At 46.3% G+C, this 26,450-nt stretch overlaps 1 protein-coding gene across 1 annotated transcript in view; it reads right to left on the reverse strand.

The window, feature by feature from the left end:
• The window catches only part of SNX9 (sorting nexin 9), a 378,115-nt gene that overhangs the window by 209,113 nt on the left and 142,552 nt on the right, over positions 1–26,450 (reverse strand). Inside the window, 2 exon segments of the mRNA XM_030198382.1 lie at positions 25,699–25,786; positions 25,788–25,819. Coding sequence (XP_030054242.1) covers positions 25,699–25,786; positions 25,788–25,819 — 120 coding nt within the window.

Raw genomic sequence — 26,450 nt, forward strand, 5'->3', positions numbered from 1 at the left:
AAAAGACAGTTTCTCCACAGGTGGTCCCCAGCATAATCATCTCAGGATCTACTCATGCGATCCAGGCACAAGCAGCTTCACACCACTATGTCAGCATACCAGAAAGAGGGGGAAACAAAGTTAGACAGCAAGAGGCATGGTCAGTCAGAAATTAGTCAAATAACAATGCGGGACTCTGAATGGTTTACAAGTCTTTATGATCAAACAGCTACTTTATTGACAATTCCAGAGAAAAGAAACATGGACAGACAATTCACACAAATATAAGCCAAGTCAGGGGCAGCAGAACACCTTTTTGGTTGGGGCAAATCAATTAACCTCTAAGTTCCACTTCACTTCCCCAAGCTCCTTAGTTGTTGATTTGTGAAGGGGGGTGGAAAAAGCTAGCTGGGTCAGGCTCCAGTGGCCCACTGTATTCTGCTGTCTATTAACCATTTCAGAAAAATAATCCCCATGTAAGGTCTAACACATGATGTAATTTAGACTTACCTGTTAATTCCAATTCCTAGAGTCCAGCCACACCAGTTTTGTTATACTCCCTGCATGCAAACAGAGAAAAAAGCTCAGTGCCAATTTAATTTCCTCTTATTGGAAGATGGTGCTGCCTACTGTTGCTCAATATATTTATGCCAAAGGTAGAACTCAAGCCACAGCCTCATCCAAAAATAAGACATTGCTTTGTCTGAGCTCTTAAAACACTCACAAATACCAAGTTCGATGTGACCAAGGACCAAATAACTTGGCTACAGCCTCAAGACGAGAGAATACCAGCAACCAAAGTGTAAGAATCCCTCAAATATTCCAGAAGGGCCAACAATGCAACTGCTGTACCTTGCTGAACTTGTCAACCTGCAAATACCCAACTGCCGTGGCTTCACTGTGATCCTGTTCAAGTCTGGCAGGACTCAAGGAAAGAGAATGAACAGATAAATCTAAATTCTATCTTCCTTATTGTCCATGCCAGACCAGTCCACACATGAGATATACCCAAGTTCTATACAGATCAGGAAGGAGGAAGCCACCATAGACATTAACATACCTGAATCCAAGACAAAGGGCATTAGGGCTACACTGGAGACAAGGCCTCTGTTCTGCATTTTGGCAAACTCAGACTCCTAACTACAAGGACTTCTGTCTCCCCATCAATAAAAGTACCAACCTTCTGCTACATGCAACACCTGCTGAAGTAAGCAGAGATCAATATCCGCTAACCCACTCAGAACTGCTGCCTCCTACTGGGAACCCTTCATAACCAAAGAAACCTATCCAAAATCAGAAAGGACTGGAGACCCACAAGAGGCCTATGCCCTGTCTTGGTCCTTACACTAGCCCACCTCCCCTGACTTTTCCAAAGTCAGCAAAGATGAGTTTGAATTCTCGCAGGAGGAAAACCCTTCTGGCAATACTTGTACACAGTCTATAATCTACTAGGTCCAAGGAGCAGGAAGGAATGACAAACTTCCAGAACCAAGCCCAGGCTTTAAAACGAGACCACTTAGGGTGAAGTTCACTAACCATATCACCTCCCATTTCCTCTTGGAAATTAACTAGACTACAGAAATATTGTGACTTCTATGAACCTAAACCTACAGAGGTCCAAACTCTAACTCAGCAATATTTTGTCAAGTGCTATTCACTGCCCTTTCTCTGCCAGTACATCTATGAGCTTTTGTGGAAACCCAAGAAAGAATTCAGCAACAAAGGAAACATTCCTCTTTAGTGTGGAGTAGTTTTACAGAGGTTAAGGAAAACCATAACTTTCTGATTAATAAACAGAACATCTTTATTATAAGAGAAAAGCCTTAAAATTCAGCTATAAGGCTCTAAACAAAAGTCATATGCAAGACAGCTCTTATCACTACCTCTTCCTGTTAATGCTCCAGAAAAGGAAACCCAGTGGTAGCTGAACATGACAAATCTCACGGGGAGTTTAACAGGGGATGCAGAAATGGGAATGAAGGACAACTAGGCAAGCATCTGGTTCATCCAATCCACTTTATTCTTCAAACAAAAGTATTTGGGGATAAATGAAAACAAGTCATATCCATTGCCTGCCGCATTGAGCCTGCCATGAGTGGGAAAGCGCGGGGTACAAATGTAACTAAAATAAAAAATATGACCACCACCAATAAAAAAAATAAAATGTAGCATAAAATGTGTGCAACATGAAAGGATGCCTAATTTGCATAATCAGTTTGGAAAAAGGAAAAATAAAATGCTTTATATTTACAAACATGGAAGAGAGAGAGAGATGAAATACAACTAACCTGTTGTTGTTTGGTAAATGAGTAGTAGTGATGGTAATGACTGAAAACTCTATTTGGTTCTTCAAAAAGACCATGCATATACAGTCACTACTCTGTCAGGAGAGTAAACAGTTTTTTTATATAAAAAAAACTACAGAATTCTGTAAGAAAAGGGGAAAAAAAATCACACGGAAGAGTGACGCTACGTGGAAGAACTGTATAAATGGTGGGGAACAAACACTGGTGTGGCTGAAATGAAAAGAACAATGTGACTGAAAAGGGGGGGCCGAGGCAGGAAGGCAAACGATCAGTGAGAGAAAAGCAACAGCAATGACAGTGGAAGAATGGACCAAAAAATAAAAAAAAGAAATACCAACCAGAGTCACACGGCGAAGGAATCTGCTTTAAACGGGAACCACAGTGAAAAGCCAGGTATAAAAAAACAAGGTGTGCCAGAATGATATGCATGCCTGTAGGAGCAACACTGATGAGAGAGAGAAAGACCAATGTGCCAAAAATTAAAAAAGGAAAAAAGTACCATCAGTGTCTCAAGGCAAAGGAATGTACAGTGGGGGAAATAAGTATTTGATCCCTTGCTGATTTTGTAAGTTTGCCCACTGACAAAGACATGAGCAGCCCATAATTGAAGGGTAGGTTATTGGTAACAGTGAGAGATAGCACATCACAAATTAAATCCGGAAAATCACATTGTGGAAAGTATATGAATTTATTTGCATTCTGCAGAGGGAAATAAGTATTTGATCCCCCACCAACCAGTAAGAGATCTGGCCCCTACAGACCAGGTAGATGCTCCAAATCAACTCGTTACCTGCATGACAGACAGCTGTCGGCAATGGTCACCTGTATGAAAGACACCTGTCCACAGACTCAGTGAATCAGTCAGACTCTAACCTCTACAAAATGGCCAAGAGCAAGGAGCTGTCTAAGGATGTCAGGGACAAGATCATACACCTGCACAAGGCTGGAATGGGCTACAAAACCATCAGTAAGACGCTGGGCGAGAAGGAGACAACTGTTGGTGCCATAGTAAGAAAATGGAAGAAGTACAAATGACTGTCAATCGACAAAGATCTGGGGCTCCACGCAAAATCTCACCTCGTGGGTATCCTTGATCATGAGGAAGGTTAGAAATCAGCCTACAACTACAAGGGGGGAACTTGTCAATGATCTCAAGGCAGCTGGGACCACTGTCACCACGAACACCATTGGTAACACATTACGACATAACGGATTGCAATCCTGCAGTGCCCGCAAGGTCCCCCTGCTCCGGAAGGCACATGTGACGGCCCGTCTGAAGTTTGCCAGTGAACACCTGGATGATGCCGAGAGTGATTGGGAGAAGGTGCTGTGGTCAGATAGACAAAAATTGAGCTCTTTGGCATGAACTCAACTCGCCGTGTTTGGAGGAAGAGGAAATGCTGCCTATGACCCAAAGAACACCGTCCCCACTGTCAAGCATGGAGGTGGAAATGTTAGTTTTGGGGGTGTTTCTCTGCTAAGGGCACAGGACTACTCACCGCATCAATGGGAGAATGGATGGGGCCATGTACCGTACAATTCTGAGTGACAACCTCCTTCCCTCCGCCAGGGCCTTAAAAATGGGTCGTGGCTGGGTCTTCCAGCACGACAATGACCCAAAACATACAGCCAAGGCAACAAAGGAGTGGCTCAGGAAGAAGCACATTAGGGTCATGGAGTGGCCTAGCCAGTCACCAGACCTTAATCCCATTGAAAACTTATGGAGGGAGCTGAAGCTGCGAGTTGCCAAGCGACAGCCCAGAACTCTTAATGATTTAGAGATGATCTGCAAAGAGGAGTGGACCAAAATTCCTCCTGACATGTGTGCAAACCTCATCATCAACTACAGAAGACGTCTGACCGCTGTGCTTGCCAACAAGGGTTTTGCCACCAAGTATTAGGTCTTGTTTGCCAGAGGGATCAAATACTTATTTCCCTCTGCAGAATGCAAATAAATTCATATACTTTCCAAAATGTGATTTTTCCGGATTTAATTTGTGATGTGCTATCTCTCACTGTTACCAATAACCTACCCTTCAATTATGGGCTGCTCATGTCTTTGTCAGTGGGCAAACTTACAAATCAGCAAGGGATCAAATACTTATTTCCCCCACTGTACCTTGATACAGCAGAAAGAGGAGCCACAGTGAAAAGCCAGTATTTGAAGGGCAAAGGTGCCAAAATGATGCAGTAGGGGAAGGTATGAGCCTGGGTCCACCTGTCTACAGTGCACTGCACCCACTACTAGACTACTCCAGGGACCTGCATGCTATTCTGATGGACCTGAGCATAACATCTGAGTGTGGCACAGAGGCTGGTAAGTAATGTTTTTCATCACATTTTTGAGGGTTGGGAGGGGGGTAGTGACCACTGAGGGAATAAGGTGAGGTCATTCCTGATTCCCCATCTCAATAACAGACTGTGGATGAGAGGGGGAGCCATTTTGGATCTGGTGCTTGGTGGCATGCAGGGCATAGTGCGAGAAGTGGCAGTGTTGGGTCCCCTGGGAAACAGGAAACAGAGATCATAACTGATCAAGTTTGAGCTACTATAAGGATCGGCTAAGACTTAGAGACGTTTTTCTGCTATTATGGAACAAAACCAAACTGTCCAGGACTAAAACTTAGACGTTTTGAGCTAGACCTGTTTTTATAACGAATAAGGCACAAAAAGGTGCCCTAAATAACCATATGATTAACCATGGTCATATGGTTATTTAGGGCACCTTTTTGTGCCTTATTCGTTATAAAAACAGGTCTAGCTCAAACGTCTAAGTTTTAGTCCTGGACAGTTTGGTTTTGTTCCATAATAGCAGAAAAACGTCTCTAAGTCTTAGGAACGCCCAAGTTCCGCCCTGAACACGCCCCTGGTACACCCCCTTGAGATTTGGACGCAGTTCTGATGTACTTCAGAGAAAAACGTCTAAACAAAATGTTTCGAAAATACTGATTTGGATGTTTTTGTGAGAAAAACGTCCAAATACAGACATGCCACTTTTTGGATGTTTTTTTTCTCTGTTGAAATGAGCCCATTCGTGTCCTAACCTTAGCAGCCGATCCTTATAGTAGCTCAAACTTGATCAGTTATGATCTCTGTTTCCTGTTTCCCAGGGGACCCAACACTGCCACTTCTCGCACTATGCCCTGCATGCCACCAAGCACCAGATCCAAAATGGCTCCCCCTCTCATCCACAGTCTGTTATTGAGATGGACATGGGGGAAGCAACTACTTGCCCTGGACTGATAGCATGGAATGGTACTACTAATTGGGTTTATGCAGGTACTTGTATCCTGGATTGACCACTGCTGGAAGCAGGATTCTGGGCTAGATGGAGTTGTCGATATGGGGAAGGGGGGATATAATTAAAATTTTATTTTCCTTAGTCAATTTTAGATATATACAGCCAACCCAATTTTCCACCAATACAATAACTATGTTTACTAATTACATTATCATCTTTATTCTTATCAAATAGAGAGAAGATTGTAATATCATCCAAATATGAGAGGCAGTTGATACCCTCTCTTCTAACCCCCCCCCCCCCCCAGTGTAGACATTAACGCAATGCCTAATTCTCTCTTCCCAGCACTCCGCACCCCTCCCTACCAACCTTAACATCTCCGGCACCACAATCCCCATATCTGACAACTTAAAAATCCTTGGCGTGACATTAGATAACCACCTCTCGCTCGAAGATCACGCAAAGTGAATGATACATACCTGTAGCAGGTGTTCTCCGAGGACAGCAGGCTGATTGTTCTCACGACTGGGTGACGTCCGCGGCAGCCCCCACCAACCGGAAAAGGCTTCGCGGGACGGTAGGCACGCAGGGCACGCCCACCGCGCATGCGCGGCCGTCTTCCCGCCCGTGCGCGACCGCTCCCGCCAGTTGAATGACAAGCAATAAAATATGAAACAACTCCAAAGGGGAGGAGGGAGGGTAGGTGAGAACAATCAGCCTGCTGTCCTCGGAGAACACCTGCTACAGGTATGTATCATTCACTTTCTCCGAGGACAAGCAGGCTGCTTGTTCTCACGACTGGGGTATCCCTAGCTTTCAGGCTCACTCAAAACAAGAACCCAGGTCAATTGAACCTCGCAACGGCGAGGGTACAACAGAAATTGACCTAACGAAGAACAACTAACTGAGAGTGCAGCCTGACCAGAATAAATTCGGGTCCTGGAGGGTGGAGTTGGATTTACACCCCAAACAGATTCTGCAGCACCGACTGCCCAAACCGACTGTCGCGTCGGGTATCCTGCTGGAGGCAGTAATGTGATGTGAATGTGTGGACAGATGACCACGTCGCAGCCTTGCAAATCTCTTCAATAGTGGCTGACTTCAAGTGGGCCACTGACGCTGCCATGGCTCTGACACTATGAGCCGTGACATGACCCTCAAGAGCCAGCCCAGCCTGGGCGTAAGTGAAGGAAATGCAATCTGCTAGCCAATTGGAGATGGTGCGTTTCCCGACAGCGACCCCTAGCCTGTTAGGGTCGAAAGAAACAAACAATTGGGCGGACTGTCTGTGGGGCTGTGTCCGCTCCAAGTAAAAGGCCAATGCTCTCTTGCAGTCCAATGTGTGCAACTGACGTTCAGCAGGGCGGGTATGCGGCCTGGGGAAGAATGTTGGCAAGACAATTGACTGGCTAAGATGGAACTCCGACACCACCTTCGGCAGGAACTTTGGGTGGGTGCGGAGCACTACTCTGTTGTGATGAAATTTGGTATACGGAGCATGAGCTACCAGGGCTTGAAGCTCACTGACCCTACGAGCTGAAGTAACTGCCACCAAGAAATGACCTTCCAGGTCAAGTACTTTCAGATGGCAGGAATTCAGTGGCTCAAAAGGAGGTTTCATCAGCTGGGTGAGGACGACGTTGAGATCCCATGACACTGCAGGAGGCTTGATAGGGGGCTTTGACAAAAGCAAGCCTCTCATGAATCGAACGACTAAAGGCTCTCCAGAGATGGCTTTACCTTCCACACGATAATGGTAAGCACTAATCGCACTAAGGTGATTCCTTACTGAGTTGGTCTTGAGCCCAGACTCTGATAAGTGCAGAAGGTATTCAAGCAGGTTCTGTGCAGGGCAAGAACGAGGTTCTAGGGCCTTGCTCTCACACCAAACGACAACCTCCTCCACTTGAAAAAGTAACTCTGTTTAGTGGAATCCTTCCTAGAGGCAAGCAAGACCCGGGAGACACCCTCAGACAGACCCAACGCAGCGAAGTCTACGCCCTCAAACATCCAGGCCGTGAGAGCCAGGGATTGAAGGTTGGGGTGCAGCAACCGCTCCGTCGTTCTGCGAAATGAGAGTCGGAAAACACTCCAATCTCCACGGTTCTTCTGAGGACAACTCCAGAAGAAGAGGGAACCAGATCTGACGGGGCCAAAAGGGCGCTATCAGAATCATGGTGCCGCGGTCTTGCTTGAGCTTCAGTAAGGTCTTCCCCACCAAAGGTATGGGAGGATAAGCATACAGGAGGCCGGTCCCCCAATGAAGGAGAAAGGCATCTGACGCTAGCCTGCCGTGTGTCTGAAGTCTGGAACAGAACAGAGGCAGCTTGTGGTTGGTCTGAGAGGCGAAAAGATCCACCGAGGGGGTGCCCCACTCTCGGAAGATCTTGCGTACCCTCTGGAATGGAGCGACCACATCGTGCGGTTGCATGACTCTGCTCAGTCTGTCGGCCAGACTGTTGTTTACGCCTGCCAGGTACGTGGCTTGGAGGAGCATGCCGAACCGGCACGCCCAACGCCACATCCCGACAGCTTCCTGACACAGGGGGCGAGATCCGGTGCCCCCTGCTTGTTGACGTAATACATTGCAATCTGATTGTCTGTCCGAATTTGGATAATTTGGTAGGACAGCCGATCTCTGAAAGCCTTCAGTGCGTTCCAGATCGCTCGGAGCTCCAGGAGGTTGATCTGCAGATCCTTTTCCTGGAGGGACCACAGACCCTGGGTGGAAGCCCATCGACATGAGCTCCCCACCCCAGGCGAGATGCATCCGTCGTCAGCACTTTCGTGGGCTGCGGAATTTGGAATGGACGTCCCAGGGTCAAATTGGTCCGAATGGTCCACCAGAGCAGTGAAGTGCGGCAACTGGTGGAGAGGCGGATGACATCTTCTAGATCCCCGGTGGCTTGAAACCACTGGGAAGCTAGGGTCCATTGAGCAGATCTCATGTGAAGACGAGCCATGGAGTCACATGAACTGTGGAGGCCATATGACCCAGAAGTCTCAACATCTGCCGAGCTGTGACCTGCTGAGACGCTCTGGTCTGCGAAGCCAGGGCCAGGAGATTGGTGGCCCTCGCTTCGGGAAGGTAGGCATGAGCCGTCTGGGCATTCAGCAGAGCTCCTATGAATTCCAGAGACTGGGTTGGCTGGAGATGGGACTTTGGGTAATTTATCACAACCCCAGCAGCTCCAGAAGTCGAGTAGTGCACTGCATAGACCGGAGGGCTCCCGCTTCCGAGGTGTTCTTGACCAGCCAATCGTCGAGATATGGGAACACGTGCACTCCCAGCTTGCGTAGGTAGGCCGCTACCACCACGAGGCACTTGGTAAACACTCGTGGAGCAGAGGCGAGCCAAAGGGCAGCACACAATACTGAAAGTGCCGTGCGCCCAGGCGGAATCTGAGATACTGTCTGTGAGTTGGCAGTATCGGTATGTGAGTATATGCGTCCTTTAAATCCAGGGAACATAGCCAGTCGTTTTTCTGAATCATTGGCAGAAGGGTGCCCAAGGAAAGCATCCTGAACTTTCTTTGACCAGGAATTTGTTCAGGCCTCTCAGGTCTAGGATGGGACGCATCCCCCCTGTTTTCTTTTCCACAAGGAAGTACCTGGAATAGAATATCCCTGCCCTTCCTGCCCGGGTGGTACGGGCTCGACCGCATTGGCGCTGAGAATGGCGGAGAGTTCCTCTGCAAGTACCTGCTTGTGATGGGAGCTGAAAGATTGAGCTCCCGGAGGACAATTTGGAGGCAGGGAGGCCAAATTCAGGGCGTATCCGCACCGCACTATTTGGAGAACCCACTGGTCGGAGGTTAGGAGAGGCCACCTTTGGTGAAAAAAACTTAACCTCCCCCCGACCGGCAGATCGTCCGTATGGACACTTTGAGGGCGGCTATGTTCCCGAGGATCCAGTCAAAAGCCCGTCCCCAGCTTTGCTGTGGAGGCGCAGGGGGCTGCTTAGGCGCACGCTGTTGACGAGAACGAGCGCGCTGGGGCTGTCCCTGTGCCTGGCGAGGCCTTCGGGCCGGCTGGTTGTACCTACGCTTTGCAAAAGAATAGGGCGCAGCCTGCCGGGCCCGGGAAAAACGTCCACCTGCTGAGGTGGATGCTGAAGGCGCCCGGTGGGAGAGCTTGTCGAGGGCGGTTTCCCGCTGATGCAGTTGGTCCACCAGCTGCTCGACCTTCTCACCAAAAATGTTATCCCCCCGGCAAGGGACGTCGGCCAGTCTCTGCTGGGTGCGGTTGTCCAGGTCAGAGGCACGCAGCCATGAGAGCCTGCGCATCACTATACCTTGGGCCGCAGCACGAGATGCCACGTCACAGGTGTCATAGATACCCCTGGACAGGAACTTTCTGCACGCCTTCAGCTGCCTGACCACCTCCTGATAAGGCCTGGACTGCTCCGGCGGGAGCTTATCGACCAGGTCCGCCAGTTGTTCCACATTAGTCCGCATGTGGATGCTCATATAGAGCAGGTATGACTGGATGCGGGTCACGAGCATGGAGGATTGGTAGGCCTTCCTCCCAAACGAGTCCAGAGTGCGAGACTCCCGCCCCGGGGGCGCCGAGGCGGTATCCCTCGAACTCCGTGCCCTCTTGAGAGCAGAATCCACGACCGCCGAGTCATGGGGCAGTTGGGGCCGCATTAACTCTGGGTCAGAGTGGATCCTGTACTGGGACTCTGCTTTCTTGGGAATGGTGGGTTAGTTAACGGTCGCACCCAGTTCCGAAGCAGTGTCTCCTTGAGGACATTGTGCAGCGGCACCGTGGAGGACTCTCTAGGTGGTGATGGATAGTCGAGGACCTCGAGCATCTCGGCCCTCGGCTCTTCCACAGAGACCACGGGAAAGGGAATGCTAATAGACATATCCCGCACAAAGGAGGCAAAGGAGAGACTCTCAGGAGGTGAGAGCTTCCTCTCCGGTGAAGGCGTGGGGTCCGAGGGAAGGCCCGTAGACTCCTCTGAGGAGAAATATCTAGGGTCCTCCTCTTCCCCCCACGAGGCCTCATCCTCGGTATCGGACATAAGCTCATGTAGCTGAGTCCTGAAACGGGCCCGGCTCGACGTTGAGGCACCGAGGTCTCGGTGTCGTCGAGCGGTGGACTCCCGCGTCGGCGGGGACGGAGCTCCCTCCATCGACGTCGACGGGGACTCCACCTGCGTGGCGGTCGAGACCGGCGCCGCAAGCGGGCGGCGGTGTCGACGGCCCCGGCGCCGGCTAGAGCTCGCCGGCGCCACAGACATCGGCGCCGAGGGCGCAAGCACCCCCGGCGCCGGCACAGCCTGGCGCATCAGCCCTTCCAGGATCCCCGGAAGGATGGCTCTGAGGCACTCGTCCAGGCCCGCTGCCGGGAAAGGCGGTGGGGCCGGTAGGGGTGTCGGTGCCAGAAGCTGATGGGGCCAGGAGACGGCACCAAGGTGCCGGAACCCTGGCGCGTCGGTACCCCTCCACAACCGACGGGGACCTCTCCTCTCGGCGATGACGCTTCGGCGTCGCCTCCTCTCCGATGTCCGGATGCACCGAGGGCGACCGGTTACGACGCTTCTTGTCCTTTTTCCGATGCGCGTCACCAGCGCCGGGAGGTATGGAGGAGGAGGAGGACGATCCCCCTCGGTCTCGAGGAGCCGGGTCAGACAGGGTTCGGTCCCGTGGACCACGGGCTGAGGGAGTGACCGGGGCCGACTGCCCACGCGGCCGCTCACCTCCACCCTCGCCGGCGGACCGGCGGGCCGACGGGACCTGTTCTCCTGGGGTCGATGCCATCGGTGCCGATGTCTCGGGCATCGATACCGGTACCGAAGGGCCGGGCGTCGATACCGATGCCGTCGAGGTCGACGTCGAGGGGCCGGCGCAAGTTCCAAAAAGACGGTCCCGCAGAACTTGCCTCGCAACTTGAGTCCGTTTCCGGAGACCGAGACACAGGGAACACGACTTGATATTGTGCTCCGGCCCGAGGCACTGGAGGCACCAAGCGTGGGTGTCGGTCTGCGAGATCGGCCGGCCGCAGCGACCACACTTTTTAAATCCACTCGGGACCTTCGAGGACATCGACGGAAAAATCGCGTCGGCGAAGTCAAAGTCGTCAATGGTGGCGAAAATCACACCTCGAAAAAAGAAACCAACCGTGCGGCCACTAGGCCGCAACGCGGCGTCCCCGCTGGAAACGAGGGAAAAAAGGGAGCGCGTGCTCCACACGCTCAGGTTTTTTTTTGTTTTTTTTTTTAAAAGAAAAAGGAAACCGGCGGTAACAAAACTAAATAGAAAAAACAACGATCCGCGTAAACGCAATCGACTTTCCGGCGGCTGAAAGCAGAGAGAGCGGCAAAGCACGACTCTCTCCAGACGTGGAAAAAAAGGAACTGGCGGGAGCGGTCGCGCACGGGCGGGAAGACGGCCGCGCATGCGCGGTGGGCGTGGCCTGCGTGCCGACCGTCCCGCGAAGCCTTTTCCGGTTGGTGGGGGCTGCCGTGGACGTCACCCAGTCGTGAGAACAAGCAGCCTGCTTGTCCTCGGAGAAAATCCACTACAAAGAAAATGTTCAACATGATGTGGATACTGAAACGCGGTAAAACCATATCTCCCCCTGAAAACATTCAGGAACTTGGTGCAATCCACAGTACTTACCCACGCCGACTACTGCAACATTATTTTCTTAGGCTGCAAGAACAACATCCTGAAAAAATGTCAGACTGCCCAAATACTGCAGCTAGACTCATATTTGGCAAACCACAATTTGAAAGTGCAATACCTCTTCGAAAAAAAATTCATTGGCTCCCTATCAAAGAACGAATCAATTTCAAAGTCCACACACTAATCCACAAGATTATCCATGGTGAATCTCCAGGCTATATGCTCGACCTGATCGACCTCCCCACCAGGAACATGTCTACAACCTTACGAACTTACCTCAACCTACACTACCCCAATTGCAAAGGACAAGTACAAACCTATTATGGATCCAACTTCTCCTTCTTAGCAACCAACTCTGGAATGCCCTCCCCAGACCAATCCGATCACTCAGTGACCATCTGCCCTTTCAGAAATCACTAAAAACCCATCTGTTCAGGCAAGCCTACCCAAACGATCCAGATTCATTCCCACAAAACCCATCTATTCATCACATATCCAGGAGACAATGACAACGACCTAGACCATATCTCCTGCCTCATTTTCCCCTGCTTATCCCCTGTTTTATCCCCTTTTGCCTCATCGACCCCTCCCTCAATGCTCCCCTACCCTTACTCACACCCTCTCCTACTCCCTTCACTCTTGCCCATTCCCCTCCACCTCATCTACCCTCCAAGTGCTCACTTACCCTGCTCATACTTCTCCCACTCCCCTCATCCCTGCATTTCTACATTCTTATTTCTTTTATTACTCCGATAATACTCAACTTATTTCTCTCCACCAATACTTTGTACCCCAATTACTATGTAAGCTGCATTGAACCTGTTTTGAGTGGGAAAGCGCGGGTACAAATGTAATAAATAAATAAATTAAGCAATATTGGGGAAGTGGGAACCCTTGAGGGACTCCACTAGCTGCCAACCACACCTCCATTAGTTCCCCTTTCATTTTTACACTGTAGGATCTTTTAACCAAGCAATCACCTTCCATTAATACCAAAAGAATTCAAAACTGACATAAAATCCTAGAATCTACATCATCAAATGCATGAGACAAGGTCATAACCGTAACACAATCTGGCAACCCCAATTTATATACTTTCTTATACCCCCTACTGAAGTCCCCATTAAGGTTTCAGTGCTATACGTTTTCCTAAATCTGATTGAGTAGGATATAATAAATCAAATGATCCAAATATTCTACCAGTTAGCCACTAAACCTTATAATATTTTAACATAAAGAGAAATAGAGGCCATTGGTCTATAATTTGCAAATCTTCCATATTGCCCGTGCTGATTCTTTGGTATTGGTGTAAGGATGATCCTTCCTAACTGGTCAGGAAAATCACCGTTTCACATTAGGAGCTGCTACCCAGGAAAACAAAATCAATTCAGTGTGCAACAGCAATAAAACCAAACAGACAGCAATTAGGAGTTTAATGGAAAGGAATATAAAAAAAACAGATTTCTTAACATCTCTGTACAGGATCTACGGTACAACCACACAATGAATACTATGTGAGAAGCTAGTTACTCCCTGGTCAAAAATATTAGAGAAATAGATAAATATAGGTATATATAAAAGCTAAGTATCATTTATGTAGCCATTTGTTGCTAAGAAGGTTTGGATTTAGGATTCTTCAGTTGGAACAGACAACTGAGAGGGAATATAATCGCATGTGCTACAAACTCATCAGTGGTGTGCCACAGCTTAATAGGGAACAGTTATTTTACTCTTTCAATACTACTAGTAACTCCCATGAAAATGATAACAGATGTACAACAAATTAGAAAACTTTTTTGTTATGTATAAGGATGGCAGAAGATGGGGGCAACTTAATAAGTAATGCACCTGATAAGTTTGATCATTTTTTTTCAAGTATAGCTACACCTTCTCTGGTTGCTATAATGGGACAGACCAAGGTCTATCAAGCCCAAGTATCCTTTTTCCAACAGTGGCCATCCAAGTTACAAATGGCTGGTAAGATCCCCAAAAAAGTAAAACATATTTTATACTGCTTATCCTAGAAATAAGCAGTGCATTTTTTTACAAGTTCATCTTAATAATGACTTATTATAGACTTTTTTTTTTTTAGGAAATTATCCAAACCCTTTTTAAATCCTGCTCAGCTAACTGCTTTACCACATTCTCTGGCAACGAATTCCAGAGTTTAGTTACACATTGAGTGAAGAAATAATTTCTCCAGTTTGTTCAAAATGTACTACTTAGTAACTTCACTGTGTGGCCCCTAGTCTAGTTTTTTGGAAAGAGTTAACATGCAATTCATGACTACTAATTCCACTACACTCAGTATTTTATAAACCTCTATCATATCTCCCTCAGCCATCTCTTCTCCAAACTGACGAGCCCTAGCCACTTTAGTTTCCTCATAGGAAGTCGTCCTAACCCTTTATCATTTTTGTTGCCATTCTCTGTACCTTTTCTAATTCATGTGGTGACAGAATTGCACACAGTATTTGAAGTGCAGTCGCACCATGAACCAATACAAAGGCATAACAACATTCTCATTTCTGCTTTCCATTACTTAATAATAATTCCTAACATTCTATTTGCTTTCTTAGTCACCACTGCACAAAGGGGTTTGAACATATCACCAACGATGACCCCTAGATCCTTTCATGGGTGGTGACTCCTACAGTATGTGAAACCTTACATCACAAAGCTATAGTCTGGGTTCCTCTTTTCCACATGCATCATTTGTACTTGCACACATTAAACGTCATCTGCCATTTGATTGCTTAGTCATGCAGTCTCCCAGTCTTGTAAGGTCCTCTTGTGATTTAACAACTTTGCATAACTTTGTACCATCAGCAAATTTAATTATCTCAATAGTTATTCCCATCTCTAAATCATTTACAAATATGTTAAAAATCAGAAGTCCCAGCACAGACTCCTAGAGAACCCCACTATCTATCCTTCTCCATTGAGAATACCGACCATTTAACCTTACTCTCTTGTTTTCTATCTTTTAAACTGTTATAATCCGCAATAGGACATTACCTCTTTGCCATTACTTTCTAATTTCCTAAGGAGTCTATCATGCCTTTTGAAAATCCAGATACTCAATACTGACTGGTTCACCTTTACCCACATTTTTATTCACCCCTTCAAAGTAATGTAGTAAATGGAAGCAATATTTCCCTTGACCAAATTCTTGTTGGCTTTGTCTCATTAACCCATGCCTATGTATATGCTCTGTAATTTTGTTCTTTGTAATAGGCTCTACCATTTTGCCCGGCACTGCCACCAGGCTCTATAAACTTTTCTGATCTCCTCTGGAACCCTTTTTAAAAATTGGCGTTGCATGGGCCACCTTCTAATCTTCTGGTAACATGCTAGATTTTAAGATAAATTACATATTACCAACAATAGCTCTGCAAGTATGTTTTTCAATTCTATCAGAACTCTGGGACGTATACCGTCCAGTCCAGGTGATTTGCTACTTTTCAATTTGTCAAATTGCCCCATTATATCTTCCAGGTTTACACAGATTCAATTCGGTTTCTCTGACTTATCAGCATTGAATACCATTTCTGGCACTGGTATTTCCCCCATATCTTTCTCTGTGAAGACCAAAGCAAATAATTCATCTAATCTCTCTGCTATGCCACTTTTACCCCTTGTTCCAACTGATTCTTTACAATATCACAGAGCCATTTGTTAAATTGGGCATTAATGTAAAAGACCTCCACAGAACTCTGATAATTTTTTTTTTTTTTGGGGGGGGGGGGTGGGGGGGGTTACCACATATGAATGATCATTCCGAACAATAAAGATTTTGAAACAAAACTGGGGTTTCCTGCAGGACCTTTTTGTGTTTGAGAAGCACCAGTTTATGCTTTTAGACAAGACGTTAAGGCAGACCTATAGTCCAGTCCATTGCTCAAAATATGAAGCCATAGGTATAAGTGTAGCCAATTAACTAGTGAAGCCACAATTATTTAGCTAAAATTTGGAGGGTGAAATTCTAAAAAGGGAGAGACTAGGGACAATTACTCTTAATCCCTTGTGTAAAGCTCTGGACGAAATGAGCACTTTTTATAATCTCTGTGCACCTCTGAGGACAGTGTAAAGATGTTAACAGGGAAACAGAGGATATGTATTCTCAATGTGAAATGGGGAATACATCTGTGGATTTGTTTTACCGGTCCAAGCCACACCCTCTCAAAAGCGCTGCAATGTGTAAATCTTCAACAGTAAATAGCGGCTTTGTGAAATCAATATTTTTAAAATTACCACCTTATTTTCACAAATTATTTTCAATATCCTATACTAATAATATTTATTCTCTCTCATGTGCTACATCTTGCAGTTCTTAATGAGTGTTATATTGTATCCTAGGAACCAAATAAGGTAATATAAAGACAAAATAAAATATAGCAGAGTAGATTTATCTACCCAGTGCTAAAACTAAAAGTAATGTATATGTAGAGAAAGATTTGCAATTTTTGTATTTTTAGGCAGCTGAATAATGATTTCAAGGTGGGGACTATTATTTATTTATTTATTACATTTGTATCCCGCGCTCCTCCCACTCATCGCAGGCTCAATGCGGCTTACATAGTAACAAGAGAATACAATCTGTAGTATTACAAGCAATGATTAGTGGGAATAATGAAGGATTTTAATTATGAATAATATGATCCCTTATGGTCTTAAGGAACATATTGCATAGGCTTGTGTTTAGGAATGAGTGGTACAAACCATATGAATTATTTGACTGATTTCTCCTTATTTTAATAATGTGGTTTGGTGATGCCATCAGAATAGTGTTTAGTGGCAAACTATTGTTGCTTATTCAGTTTTTTTAATTAGGTCAGTAGCTCAGTCTTCCTCTGATAAAGCACAGGGCCAATTTCGAACTACTACCAGGCTACCACAGGAGCCCAACCCCAGCACGTGCCATTTCCAGTACTACAAAAATATTTGTAGCACCGGGCTTACCCGGCAGTAAATCAGCACATTCAATTACCGCCGTGTTTAGCACAGGAGCCCTGTCACCTAAATAGTTGGCTGTAAGGGCTCCCCCAGGAAACGGCTGCGTGCCAATCCCTGCGATTAGCACAGGGCCATTTCCTTAAAAAAAAAAAACCCACAGCCTTTTTCCCTTTGCAGTAAAAGGGGGCCTTGGTGCACATAAAAAAAAAATGTGCTGAGCCTACTGCAGACCCTCTTTTATCACAGCTTGGTAAAAGGGGCCCTTAATGCACTGCTTCTCAACCCAGTCTGAGGTATACCTAGTCCCATCAGGTTTTCAGGGCATCAATACTGAACGTAAAACATACCAAGGAGGCAAATCTCTCACATGCATGTTCAGTGTGGATATCCTGAAAACCTGATAGGACTAGGTGTGCCTCAAGGACTGGGTGGAGAAGAACTGGCTTAGTGAAACAAGGCGCATATTTTGTAATTAAATATGGGGCTGTGTCATTTCCCTTTGTAGAAGTCCAACTGCCAAATGTCATTTTTGAAGCAGCTTTTCCACTTGAAATATATAGCTGGAAACAAAACCATGTATGTTTGATGTGGTTTGACTGTTTCTCAAGTTTTTGAAAGACCCTTCCAGCTTTCTTTCCCTTGTATGAGCTTTGAATAAGTACTTTATATATTTTATATAAATGTTTAAGTCACTGTAGTGTTAGAAAATCGTGCCCAGGGTTGTATGGGCTAGTGTTTTGAATATCTGTTGAAGGTTTCTCTAATTAAAATTGTGCTGTGTTATATTATATTTAACTACCACTAAGTATATAATTCACATTTTACTACTAGTGATATGGAGCTTCTCTTTTGTACTCTCTCAAATTCAGAAAAGACTTGGACAAGTTTGCTATGAGAGAGGGGCGAGGTCCATTTACAAATCATTAGTCAGAAATGGGTATCTCTACCTCTGACTTCTAGAAGAAAGCTGCTTAGAAGCAATGTTCCTAATAAGATCTGCCAAGCAGGTCCAAGTGGCCTGAAATTACCACTGTCAAACTGGATGCTGGCCCTCATGGGACCATTGATCTGGTCTTGCACATTAATGTTCTAGTCCCAATACTCAAAATTTGCAAAAATAAAAAAAAACAATTTCCATAGTTAAGAAGCAGGACTATTCCTCAAATCTCTGGCTCATGACTTGGAAACACTAACATCAGAAATAACTTTTAGTAATACCATATAGAACATTTTGGATACCTTGAAAACAGTTTTCCCCATCAAATTAGATCAGAAGTTAATAAATCAGAAGGGAAGGGAAATGGGACTTGATATACCGCCTTTCTGAGGTTTTTGCAACTACATTCAAAGCGTTTACATATATTCAGGTACTTATTTTGTACCAGGGGCAATGTAGGATTAAGTGACTTGCCCAGAGTCACAAGGAGCTGCAGTGGAATCGAACACAGTTCCCCAGGATCAAGTCCACTGCACTAACCACTAGGCTACTCCTCCGCAGTCTCACAAGTACAATATGACAATGAACAAACAGATACACAAACAAATATATTTTAAAAAAATGAACACTATTCAAGTTTAATGGAAAATTAATATTCTACTCATTTTTGACACACTTGGACCTGATGCCACGGATTTGACTGACCAACAGTGGTCACAGTCATTCCACAAGCATGTTCAAAATGCACACAGAAAATAACTGCCTACAAAAGATAATTCAGTGCACCCCTCTAACCTAGTTGGCAGTGAAGGCCTAAGAGCATATCAGAGCTTGAGCAAAGTCTCATTATGGTTATCATATACAGTGTATCTGGTACCAACCTGCCTAATCCCAAGGACAGAGAGCAACATGCATTGACTAATTAAAGTAATAGCACGTCAGACCACACCAGAGGTTCAAACTCCGACAAACATTTATTACTGCATGCACCAATATACACTAGTTCAAAACCAAATAAAGCATGCCGCTGTCATTCCACCTCAGAAATATTTTCCTTTTTGAAATATGTAGCAGTTTTGTAACCATAATAATACAATCCTGGGCAGGTCATTATTAAACACTAGTAAAAAAAGGCCCGTTTCTGACACAAATGAAACGAGGCGCGTAGCAAGGTTTTCCTTGGAGTGTGTATGTTTGGGAGAGTGTATGTGAGAGTGACTGTTTGAGAGTCAGAGTGAAAGTGTGAGTGTGTGAGAGAGTGAGTCTGGGTGTGAGTGTGTTTGTGAGAGTGTGTGTGTGTGAGAATGAGAGTGTGTGCAAGTGTGTATGTGAGACAGTGTGAGAGAGAGTGTGTGTGTGTGGGCGAGAGAGAGAGTGTGTGTCAGACACAGATTCTCTGTGAGAGTGAGTGTATGAGACCAAGCGAGTGTGTGAGTGACTATGTGGCACATAGAGAGTGAATGTGATACAGTGTGAGACAGAGTGTATGAGAGTGAGAGTCAGAAAGACATTGTATATGAGAGAGAGAGTGTGAGCCGTGCCCTCCCAATCCATGGCCATCTGTCCCCTGCCCCCTCCATTCATCCTTTTCCAGTAATTCCCCTCTCTCCCTGAGCCCTGCCCTCCCAATCCATGGCCATCCATGTTTCTCTGTCACCTGCCCCCTCCATTCATCCCTATCCAGCATTTCCCCTCCTGCCTGAGGTCCTGCCCTGCAATCCATATCCATCCATGCCCATCTGTCCCCTCCATTCATCCCTATCCAGCAATTCCCCTCTCCCTGAGTCCTGCCCTTCCAATCCATGCCCATCCATGCTCCTCTGTCACCTGGCCCCTCCATTTTTCCTATCCAGCATTTCCCCTCTCTGCCTGAGGCCTGCCCTGCAATCCATACCATCCATGCCCATCTGTCCCCTCCATTCATCCCTATCCAGCAATTCCCCTCTCCCTGAGTCCTGCCCTCCCAATCCATGCCCATCCATGCTCCTCTGTCCCTGGCCCCTCCATTTTTCCCTATCCAGCATTTCCCCTCTCTGCCTGAGGCCTGCTCTGCAATCCATATCCCATCCATGCCCATCTGTCCCCTCCATTCATCCCTATCCAGCAATTCCCCTCTCCCTGAGTCCTGCCTTCCAATCCATGCCATCCATGCTCCTCTGTCACCTGGCCCCTCCATTTTTCCCTATCCAGCAATTGCCCTCTCTCCCTGAGGCCTGCCCTGCAATCCATATCCATCCATGCCCATCTGTCCCCTCTATTCATCCCTATCCAGCAATTTCCCTCTCCCTGAGTCCTGCCCTCCCAATCCATGCCCATCCATGCTCCTCTGTCCCCTGCCCCCTCCATTCATCCATTTCCAGTAATTCCCCTCTCTCCCTGAGCCCTGCCCTCCCAATCCATGCCATCCATGCTCCTCTGTCCCCTGCCCCCTCCATTCATCTTTTTCCAGCAAGTCCCCTCTCTCCCTTCCATGACCCCCCCGCATCCATGCTCCTCTCTCTCCCATGTCCCAGCCTGGCCCGCACTCTTCTCCCCCCCCCCTTCGCATCCATGCATCCTTTTTTTTTTCTTCTTCTCTTTTTAACTTTACCTCCGTGGCGGATCGTGCAGCGAAGCGAAGGAGGCGGCGCTCCCGACGTCTAGCTTTCCCTTCGCTGTGTTCCGCCTTCTTTTGAAGGCGGAACACAGCGAAGGGAAGGCTAGACGTCGGGAGCGCCGCCTCCTTCCCTGACGCTTCGCTTCCGGATTGTCTTGGTTTATGCCTGAGGGCGGGGCAGAGACGGCTGGCTGGCTTGAAGGCTTCACACCACGAATCCACGAACCCTTCAGCCTGGAGTGACGTCAGATGGCTTCACAGAACGTTGTCCTCAGACGTTGAGGGTGCGTTTTATTATATTAGATTTAGGGCTCTTCAGAGATGCACAAAATTATTTCTCTCATAAGAATGTAAATTACCACCTCATCTTACTCAGTCACAGACTATTCAGCTCCTAGACAAACAGTTAAGGCACTTCCCAGAAATCTGTTTTAACTGTTGTAGTTCAAGAACTAAAACACATAATAGTTGCACTGGACTGAGGCGGTATGATGGACCACCATATCCATTGCCTAGGTCTAATGCCCATTTGGGATCTGCCAGATACTTCCAAGTGACCCAGACTGGCCATTGCTGGAGAAAAGATGCTGGACTTCAAGAAGCACTGGACTAATCCAGCTTGGCACTATGTTCTTGGCAATCATTTTATATGGACTGCAGTCTTTGAAAGGTAAAGCGAAGATCCTTACCTGTAACAGGTATTCACACGAGGACAGCAGGCTGATTGTTCTCACGTGGGTCGACGTCCACGGCGACCAGGAATCAGAAATTTGCAAGCAAAATAAACAAAGGTTTTGCCAGAGAGTTCTGGCGGCGCAAATCGCCCACTCACCACGCATGCGTGGATGACTTCCCATCCGCCACGCGACGTGCTACCTCAGTTTAATCAAAAGCATAAAAATAAGCAAACAACCACTCCAAAGGGGAGGACGGCGGGTTTCTAAGAACAATCAGCCTGCTGTCCTCAGAGAATACCTGCTACAGGTAAATATCTTCGCTTTCTCAGAGGACAAGCAGGCTGCTTGTTCTCACATGTGGGGGTATCTCTAGCAACCAGGCTCACTCACAACAATGAACACTGGTCAACTGGGCCTCGCAACGGCAAGGACATAACACAGATTGACCGGAAACCATAAACAACTAACAGAGTACAGCCTGAAACAGAACAAAAATGATCTATGGGGGTGGAGTTGGATCCTAAACCCCGAACAGATTCTGCAGCACCGACTGCCCAAAAAGCCTGTTGTGTCGGGTATCCTGCTGAAGGCAGTAAGTGAGATGTGAATGGTAGACTGATGACCATGTTGCAGCCTTGCAAATCTCCTCAATGGAGGCTAAGTAAGCCACTGACGCAGCCATGGCTCTTACATTATGAGCTGTGGACATGGCCCTCTAGAGTCAGCCCAGCTTGGATATAAGTGAAGGATATGCAATCTGCCAGCCAATTGGAGATTGTGCATTTTCCAATGGCGACTCCCCTCCTGTTGGGATCGAAAGAAATAAACAACTGGGCGGACTGTCTGAAGGGTTTTGTCCGCTCCACGTAAAAGGCCAATGTCTCTTGCAGTCCAAGGTATGCAAACTGCTTTCGCCAGGGCGGGTATGAGGACGGGGAAAGAATGTTGGCAAGAAAATTGACTGGTTCAGATGGAAGTCCGACACCACCTTAGGCAGGAACTTAGGGTGCATGCGGAGGACTACTCTGTTGTGATGAAGCTTGATATAAGGTGCATGCACCACCTGGGCCTGAAGCTCACTGACCCTACGAGCTGAAAGTAGCAGCTACCAAGAAAATGACCTTCCACGTCAAATACTTCAGATGGCAGGAATTCAGAGGCTCAAAAGGAGCTTTCATCAGCTGAGTGAGAACGACGTTGAGATCCCATGACACTGTTGGAGGTTTGAAAGGGGCTTTGACAAAAGCAAACCTTTCATAAAGCGAACAACTAAAGGCTGTCCAGAGATAGGCTTACCCTCTACACCCAATGAAAGCACTAATCGCATTAAGATGGACTCTTATGGAGTTGGTCTGGAGACTAGACTCTAACAAGTGTAGAAGGTATTCAAGCAGGGTCTGTGTAGGACAAGAAAGAGGATCTAGGGCCTTGCTGTCCACCAGACAGCAAACCTCCTCCATTTGAAAGAGTATCACCTCTTCGTGGAATCTTTTCTGGAAGCAAGCAAGACTCTGGAGATACCTCTAAAGACCCAAGGAGGCGAATTCTAAGCTCTCACATCCAGGCCGTGAGAGCCAGAGACTGGAGGTTGGGATGTAGAAGCGACCCCTCGTTCTGGGTGATGGCCAAGAGGGATTACGAAAAAAAGATAGCATTAGAGGCAAAAAACATAATAAAAATTTTCTCAGTATATTAAAAGCAGGAAGCCAGCAAAAGAATCGGTTGGGCCAGCTGGATGACCGAGAGTAAAAGGGGCGATCAAGGAAGACAAAGACTGAATGAATTCTTTGCTTCGGTCTTCACCGAGGAAATTTGGGTGGGATACCGGTGTCGGAAATGGTATTTCAAGGTGGACGAGTCGGAGAAGAACTACTGACTTCACGGTAAACCTGGAAGACATAATGGGGCAGTTCGGCAAACTGAAGAGTAGCAAATCTCCTGGACCGGATGGTATTCATCCTAGTGTACTGATAGAACTGAAAATGAGCTTGCAGAGCTAACTGCTAGTGATATGCAACTTATCCTTAAAATCAAGTTTGGTACCGGAAGATTGGAGGGTGGCCAATGTAACACCGATTTTTAAAAAAGGCTCCAGGGGAGATCTGGGAAATTATAGACCAGTGAGTCTGACGTCAGTGCCGGGGAAAATGGTAGACGCTATTATTAAAAACAAAATTACAGAGCACATCCGAGGACATGGATTACTGAGACCAAGTCAGCACGGTTTTTGTGTGGGGAAATCTTGCCTGACCAATTTACTTCTATTCTTTGAAGGAGTAAACAAACATGTGGACAAAGGGGAACCGGTTGATATTGTGTATCTGGATTTTCAAAAGGCGTTTGACAAGGTACCTCATGAAAGGCTACAGAGAAAATTGGAGGGTCATGGGATAGGAGGAAATGTCCTACTGTGGATTAAAAACTGGTTGAAGGATAGGAAACAGAGAGTGGGGTTAAATGGGCAGTATTCACAATGGAGAAGGGTAGTTAGTGGGGTTCCTCAGGGGTCTGTGCTAGGACCGCTGCTTTTTAATATATTTATAAATGATTTAGAGATGGGAGTAACTAGCGAGGTAATTAAATTTGCTGATGACACAAAGTTATTCAAAGTTGTTAAATCGCGACAGGATTGTGAAAAATTACAAGAGGACCTTACGAGACTGGGCGGCTAAATGGCAGATGACGTTTAATGTGAGCAAGTGCAAGGTGATGCATGTGGGGAAAAAAGAACCCGAATTATAGCTACGCATGCAAGGTTCCACGTTAGGAGTTATGGACCAAGAAAGGGATCTGGGTGTCGTCGTCGATAATACACTGAAACCTTCTGCTCAGTGTGCTGCTGCGGCTAGGAAAGCGAATAGAATGTTGGGTATTATTAGGAAAGGTATGGAAAACAGATGTGAGGATGTTATAATGCCGTTGTATCGCTCCATGGTGCGACCACACCTTGAGTATTGTGTTCAATTCTGGTCGCCGCATCTCAAGAAAGATATAGTAGAATTGGAAAAGGTGCAGCGAAGGGCGACTAAAATGATAGCGGGGACGGGATGACTTCCCTATGAAGAAAGATTAAGGAGGCTAGGGCTATTCAGCTTGGAGAAGAGACGGCTGAGGGGAGATATGATAAGAGGTCTATAAAATTGAATGGAGTGGAACGGGTAGATGTGAGTTGTTTGTTTCTTTCCAAAAATACTAGGACTAGGGGGCATGCGAAGAAGCTACAATTAGTACATTTAATACGAATCGGAGAAAATGTTTCTTCAGTCAACGTGTAATTAAACTCTGGCATTCATTGCCAGAGAATGTGGTAAAGGAAGTTAGCTTAGTGGGGTTTAAAAAGGGTCTGGACAGCTTCCTGAAGGAAAAGTCCATAGACCGTTATTAAATTGACATGGGAAAATCCACTGCTTATTTCTGGGATAAGCATCATAAAATGTGTTGAGCTTTTCTGGGATCTTGCCAGGTATTTGTGACCCAGATTGGCCACTGTTGGAAACAGGATGCTGGGCTTGATGTCCATTTGGTCTGTCCCAGTATGGCAATACTTATGTACTTATGTTATGGGCTTTAGTGGTTTGAGGAGGGTGCTCCACATCTCGGTGCTTTGGTAAGGGAAGTTCATTGAGTGAGCGGTTTTGTAGATGAGCGTGAGACATCTGGGGTAATGCAGGGTAAGGTAATTCCTTGCTTCTTTCAATGTGTTCTTAAGGGGTAAGATGATCATGTCTGATAGGCATGGAGGTACTTCACTGTGTATTATAAGCCAGATGATGGTAAAGAGTTTGAAGGTTTACATGCTTTGATCGGGAGCCAATGGAGAGCTTGTAATAGAAGGGAAGCCTTCATATCGAGGCTTTCAAAGGATGAGTCTGGCTGCTGCGTTTTGCGCTGTTTGTAGTCTCTTGGTGATATGTTCTTTTCATCCTGCGTAAATTGCATTGCAGTAGTCAAGGTGTAAGATCTGTAGATTGTACTATGAGTCGGAATACTTGTGAGGGGAGGTTGTTTTTAATTCTCTCAATTTCCACATTAGGGTGGAATGTGGTCGTTACTACCTTTGTGACTTGGGGTTTGAATGTCAGTTTTTGATCTGTGATTACTCCCAGGAGTTTTAGGTTGTTTGTGAGGGGGTATGTAGTTCCATCTATGGTTATGTTGGGTATGAAAGTTTGTTTGTGGGGTGCTGTTATTGCCAGGAACTGAGTCTTGTCTTTGTTTAGCTTGAGCTTGAATGCAGCAGCCCAGTTTTCTGATGGCCTTGACACCTCAAAGCATTTTTGCTTTGAGTTATCAAGTTCATCAGAAAACTGGGCTGCTGCATTTGTTGCCCTTGTGTTCCTTCATTATCCACAGAAGTACCAATAAGCATACCTGGTTGCTGTTTGTAGCAGAGGCAGCACTCTGAGCTAGGCTTCCTGAGAGCTTATCCAAAAAATCCTGGTCAGCTGCTGAATTCCCATGAAGAGCCATTCTTCCCACTCTCAGACAGAAACTAAAAATAAAGCATTTCCAAATATTTTGTTGTGAATTATGAAACAGAAAATATTATGCACAGTTTGCATCATTAGCTACATTTCACCTGCTTTCTGAAGTTGTAAGTACAATGTTTTTGGTCTCTGCATTAACCAGCCACACAACATAATTTATATAATGCAGTTCTCTAAACATACAAATTGGAGCTTCCTCCTCTACTACCCTCATGCAGGAGTCTTTTCTTTTTTTTTAGGATTTTCAATCATAATCAGAACTTTCTGGAACTTTCTTCCTACATAGCGAATGAGAAGGTGTTGTGCTGACCCTCATTAGAAGTTTCTGCAGTATCACTATCACAGAAGGCAGGAACAAGTATTGGCAGCTGAAAGTCCAAGTTTACTGGAACTTCAGGTCTGTATTCAGTTCTTCACTGACAGAATCTTGCTTTCCAGATAGACTTAAGGAAGCTGTGATCAGGCCTGTTTTGAAAATGAACTTAGTGGATACTATTTTAGCATCCAACCACAGACCTGTTTTAAATTTTGCTGAATTTGTACAAACTGATAAAATGCTTTGTCATAAAACTGTTGCATCACATAAATGTGAAGCTGCCCCTCTATGTGACCCTGCCAGTCACCTTAGTTGCAATC

Source organism: Microcaecilia unicolor, chromosome 3, assembly GCF_901765095.1.
Source record: "Microcaecilia unicolor chromosome 3, aMicUni1.1, whole genome shotgun sequence".
NCBI classification, from domain to species: Eukaryota; Metazoa; Chordata; class Amphibia; order Gymnophiona; family Siphonopidae; genus Microcaecilia; species Microcaecilia unicolor.